The following is a 5,280-nucleotide window of genomic DNA, read 5'->3' on the forward strand; positions in this document are numbered from 1 at the left end:
GTAGGGAATGGGGGCTCTTCTGACCAGGAAGATGCTGGCACTGCCCAGGGGTGAGAGCGGCGCCCATGTGGCCGGGAGAGCCGGCGCGGAGGGACTGGCGGAGGGAGGAGGAGAAGCTGCGCAGCACTCGGATGCCCCGGGCTCCTAAAACTGCCCTCTCAGATGACCATGTTGGAGGCCAGGTGACACGCCCAGAGCCACCCAGCTGGCAAAAAGTGGAAGTGGGATTTGAGCCCTGAGTGGGCGTCCATTGGCGAACAGTGGCAGCCCCTGAACTCACTAGAAGGTGGCGCTAGGGGCTTGTCTTAACTGTATGAATTCAGGAGCACACGGGCCTTGCACGGAGCTTATGCTCGGCGGGGGCTGATGGGAACGTCGGGCGTGATAGACTCTGGGTTTGGGCTTGGCCGTGGTTCCTGGCACACAGCTGAAACCCTTAGACTTCCCTGAGTGACAGGAAGGAATGTCTTTTTTGTTTGTTTAGGTTATTTTTTTTTTCTTTTTGCCATAACGTGTATGTGCTCACTGGAGAGACACAGAGAGAAGAAAAGTGAGAAATCACCCCCAGGGGAATGACCACACCACAATTCCTTCTCCATTCTCCTCTTGGGATTCTGGTCACACACACATGTGCCCGGCATGTTTTTCAAGCTTCTGGGTCTGGGACTAACCGTGGCGTTGTCAATGTGGGATACAACACCTTATTTTATTTTTTTAAAGAATTATTTAGGGCCAGCAGGTGGTGTGGTGGTTTAGGGCGCTGGACTCCCACATGGCTGACTGTGGTTCAAGTCCCAGACCTGGCGGCTTGCTTTCTCACTTTTCCTCTCTCTCTCTCACTCTGTTCCTCTCTGGTCAAATTAAAACAAATAAATAAGGTTAAATAAAATAATTCTTCAATAAAATAAAATAAGAATTAATTTAGGGGCCAGCGTGTAGCATAATGGTTATGTCGTTGGACTCCCACATAGCTGGAGTCCTGTAACCAATGGCTTAAAACTCATACCGGGCACATGTGCATGTGTACCCAAAATCCTGACAGGAAAATGGAGGCGAAGGGATTGCGGTATGGCCACCTCTCCAGGGGGTGATTTCTCACTTTCTGCCTCTCTGTGTCTCCAGCAAACACACATCCCCTATGGCAAAAATCTCTCTCTCAAAAAAAGAATTATTTGATGTGATTATTAGTATTATTTTAATTTGCTATAGGGCATGTGCACTCACCAGAGAGAGAGAAAGTGGGAAAGCAGACCACTGGGTCCTGGACAAGCCGCAGTCGGCCATGTGCCCTATAGCAAAAGCCTCTCTTTAAAAACAAAACAGTGTGAGGACCAGCAGGTGGCGTGATGGTTGAGGCACTGGATACTCCCACATGGCTGGACCTGGGTCCAGGTCTTGGCCTGGTGGCTTGCTTTCTCACTTTCTGTGTGTGTGTGTGTCTCTCTCTCTGGTGAGCATATGCATCCTATAGCAAAAATCTCTCTCTCAAAAGAAAAGAATAGTAATAATACAAATGAAATAAATAAATGAATAATTTTAAGAAATAATTATTTATTTTATTTATTTATTTTTAAAATTGTAACTCATGCTGGGCGCGTGTGCGTGCATGCCCAAGATCCTGAGAGGAGAATGGAGGAGAAGGAATTGCGGTGTGACCATACCCCTTGGGGGGTGATTTCTCACTTTCTGTCTCTGTCTCTCTCTGTCTGCCTGGCGAGCGCACGTGCCCTATAGCGAAAACCTCTCAAAAAAAAAAAACAACAGTGTGAGGTAGGAGATGGGAACTCTTGGGATATAGTTAGGGTGTGAGCCCAAGATGAAATCCCAAAGTGCTAAGTTAGGGTGAAGACACAAGAGCTCTTTTGCTGAATTGTTTGCTCAGGAGACAGCTTGCAGCAGCCACTTTTTAATGGACTTAGGACAGGCTTTTTCCTGGTTCTATCACATTCTAGGAAAAGGGTAATAGTCTTTTATGGCCCAAAGGTGTTATGCAAAGGGAGCCCCCTGACCTTTGTACCCACTCCAGAATTAGGAAGAATAACCAGACCGGTCCAGCATGTGACCCCTCACCACACGGATCCCAGCCACCACTGGGGAGCCAGCACAAAGGCCCTCTCACCCAGGTAAAACCCCTCACTGCAGTGCGTTGGCAACCCTCGAAGGGCCTGCTCTCTGCTTTGGAGCTCTGCTCTGCCGTCTGTCTCTTAACTCCCGCTCGCTTACCAAAGTCGGCATCTAATTCTTCACGGACTGCGGACCAGAACCTGTGTCTCACTGCAGAAGCCGAGCCCAATCACTCCTGCACCCCACGTTCCCTGTGCCAGGGCTTTCTCTCTCTCTTGTTTCTCTGCCTCTCTCTGACAAGCACACATTAAAATAAAAGTATATAGATAATACAATCTAATTTTTCATGAGAGTTTGTGAGACAGAGCTAGAGAGACACTTAATACTCTCCACGTGGTCTAACCTGGATCCCATTTCCCTAGCCCTTTAGCGCCTCAGGGTGTTGACCAACCTGCCTGTCCCTCCCCGAGTGGTTTCAGGCCAACCTGGGGTTCTAAACCCCAGGTATGCATGTGGCTTCCAGCACTGCAGCCCAGTGCTGGAAGCCCAGTACGCACCCACTGCACCAAGTCTCCTGGGCCAGCAGGTGGCATCGTAGTTAAGGTGCTGGATTCCCACAATACCAGGCTGTGGTTCAAGTACCAGACTTCATGACTTTAAAATCACACAAGGCATGTGTGTGTGTGCAAGGATGCCCCAAATCCCAAGAGAGTGGAGAAGAGGGGACTGCTGCATGGCCATCCACCCTGGGCATTCTCACTCTCCCTCTCGCCGTCTCTCTCTTTCTCTCAGAATTTGCCTCTCTCTGGTGTACGCACATGCCCTATTGCAAAATGTAAATAAATAATAAACTCTCTCAGGAACCAGCAGTTAGCGTAATGGCTATGTCGCTGGATTCCCACGTAGTCGACTGCAGTTCGCGTCCTGGACCAGTGACTTAAAACTCACGCCAGGCACATGTGCGTGTGTGCCCAAGATCCTGAGAGGAGAATGGAGGAGAAGTGATTGCGGCGTGACCTCCCCCCCTGGGGGGGTGATTTCTCGCTCTCTATCTCTCTGTCTCTCTCTCTGTCTGCCTGGCAAGCACATGCGCCTTATAGCGAAAAACTCTCTAAAAAAATAAATTAAATAAATAAAGTCTCTTAATTAAAGAAAAAGTACATGAACGAATCTGTAAAATAAGTGGGTTAAGTTAGCTCTAGGGTCAGCGGCCGCCGCTGCCCGGGCAGACCAACCTTGCGCTGCCCGGGGAGACCAACATGGCGGCGAGACTAGCCGCCTTCCTCAGGAATGCTTGGTCCAAGTAGCCAGTCTGGTCGCATCCTTCACCATCGCGGGCCTCGCTCTCATCCTCACTCAGCCCCTACCAAGTACTCCTCCATCATGATGACCCACGCCACCCTCTGCTACTACCCAGTGCCCCTTCGAGATGATGGGAACATGCGTGACATGCCCAGCCACCCTCAGGACCCACGGGGTTGCAGCCTGGAGTGGTGGAAGAAATTGTGAGCTGTTAATAGGGCTCCCCTGAGACCCCCAGTAAAATGTGAACCCCCGCCCAGGAAAAAAATTATATCTAGGGTCATTTCTGGTTCTGAATCACACTTCAGTTCTAGGTTCCAGGGTCCCCACACATACAACAACAGAGGTCTGATATTTTTAAAGAATTGTTTTGTTAAACTTTATTTATTTACTTATTTATTTTAATTTGACCAGAGAGGGACAGAGAGAGAGAGAGGGAAAGTGAGAAAGCCAGCCACCAGGTCCAGGATTCGAGCTCCAGTCTACCATGTGGGAGTCCAGAGCTCTTAACCACTGCCACTTGTAGGTTCGGAAATTCTTTTTGGAGAGAGAGATGTTTGCTATAGGGCAGGTGCACTCGCCTGTGTCTCGAGAGAGACCATCCCCCAGGGGGGATGACTACTCCACGGTCTCCCTTCTCTTCTCGGGATTTTGGGCACGCACGCAACAGGCCTGAGTTTCATGTCGCCGTCCGGACTCTAACCCGGGTCAAACGTGCGCGAGTCCAGCCCCTTACCATTACGCCACCTGCCGGCCCCTTCAGCGTCGAGTTTGTCCGGATCTGGGATCTCCCCGCGGTCCCCGCCTCCAGGCCCTCCCCGCTAAGCCGACCCCGCCCACACGGGGCGGCCTCTGGACCCCTAGGCCACGCCCTCCCCGCCATTGGCTCTCCGATTGGATAGTAGGCGGAGGAGTGGCCGGTGTCCGGAAGACGTGAGTCTGATCGCAGAGGCGTGGTTGACTGTGTGCCGCGGAATATGGCGGAGCCGGCGACAAAGCGGCCCTGTGGCCCGGTAGGCAGCTTTAGGTGGGAACGCCGGGCTGGGCAGCGGGTGGAGGGGTGACTACGAGCCGTGTCGGGCCGATAGCGGGGCCCAGCCGCTCCTGCCACTCTCAGCTTCTCTGATCCGAGACCGGAAGCCCCGAAGGTGCCCATGCTGGTGGCCGCGTGCACCCCAGCCCGGATGAGACCCGGAGGTGGGAGCCGGGATCCCAGCTGGGGCTGGCACAGCGTTGGGAAGACTGCGGCCTGTACCTCGAACCTATGGTTCTCTGATCGGGGCCAGATTCCCCAAGAGGGACCCTGTTCGCAATCCTAACTCGTTTCCTGCCTGCAAACATGGTTTATGTCTTCTAGCTCCCAGGGCGACTGTGGGCACGTCCTGTCCCGAGCCTCATTGTCCTCTTCTGTCTCAATAAACAGAACTCACTCTGTTTATTGAGAGCCTACAAGGTGCCAGGCCTGGCCCCAGGCATCGAGGGCACACCGGGTCCCTGCCCTCCTGACACTGCCTCTGGGGCTGCAGTGTGTAGACTCCCCGGCTCCCTCATGGCCCCCGTTCGGAGGGAGAGGATGACCGCAGGGCAGCACGTGGGCACCCTTTCAGATGTGACCGCTCTGTCATCGCACACTTACTTACGCCTCCTACTTCTACTCCAGGGTGAGCATGGCCAAAGGGTGGAGTGGCGGAAATGGAAGCAGCAGAGTAAGTATGGGCAGGGGATGCTCACCCATCCCCCAGGCCACAGCAGCAGGGCACTGCTGACCTTGGGGAGAGGCCAGCTTGGTCTGCTCTGGGTCATACAGTGCAGCAGCACTCTACAGCCTAGGGTGCCCAAGGGAGAGGGAACCGTTGCCTCCACAGCTCCAGGTCCCCTTTCCTCCACCAACTGGGTTGTTCTCTTATCCAGGGA

The 5,280-nt window shown here is 52.9% G+C and overlaps 1 protein-coding gene and 1 pseudogene across 1 annotated transcript in view; both read left to right on the plus strand.

Moving 5' to 3' along the window:
* Window positions 1-3,323: 3,323 nt before the first annotated feature.
* LOC102496858 (NADH dehydrogenase [ubiquinone] 1 alpha subcomplex subunit 3 pseudogene) lies at window positions 3,324-3,695 on the plus strand (annotated as a pseudogene).
* Window positions 3,696-4,296: 601 nt separating this feature from the next.
* SPOUT1 (SPOUT domain containing methyltransferase 1) overlaps window positions 4,297-5,280 on the plus strand; it is a 10,472-nt gene continuing 9,488 nt past the window's right edge. The window contains exons 1-2 of the mRNA XM_006153984.2: window positions 4,297-4,379; window positions 5,027-5,072. Coding sequence (XP_006154046.1) covers window positions 4,344-4,379; window positions 5,027-5,072 — 82 coding nt within the window. The 5' untranslated portion in view covers window positions 4,297-4,343. The remainder of the gene's footprint in view (window positions 4,380-5,026; window positions 5,073-5,280) is intronic.

Source organism: Tupaia chinensis, unplaced genomic scaffold, assembly GCF_000334495.1.
Source record: "Tupaia chinensis unplaced genomic scaffold, TupChi_1.0 Scaffold000394_1, whole genome shotgun sequence".
NCBI lineage: Eukaryota > Metazoa > Chordata > Mammalia > Scandentia > Tupaiidae > Tupaia > Tupaia belangeri.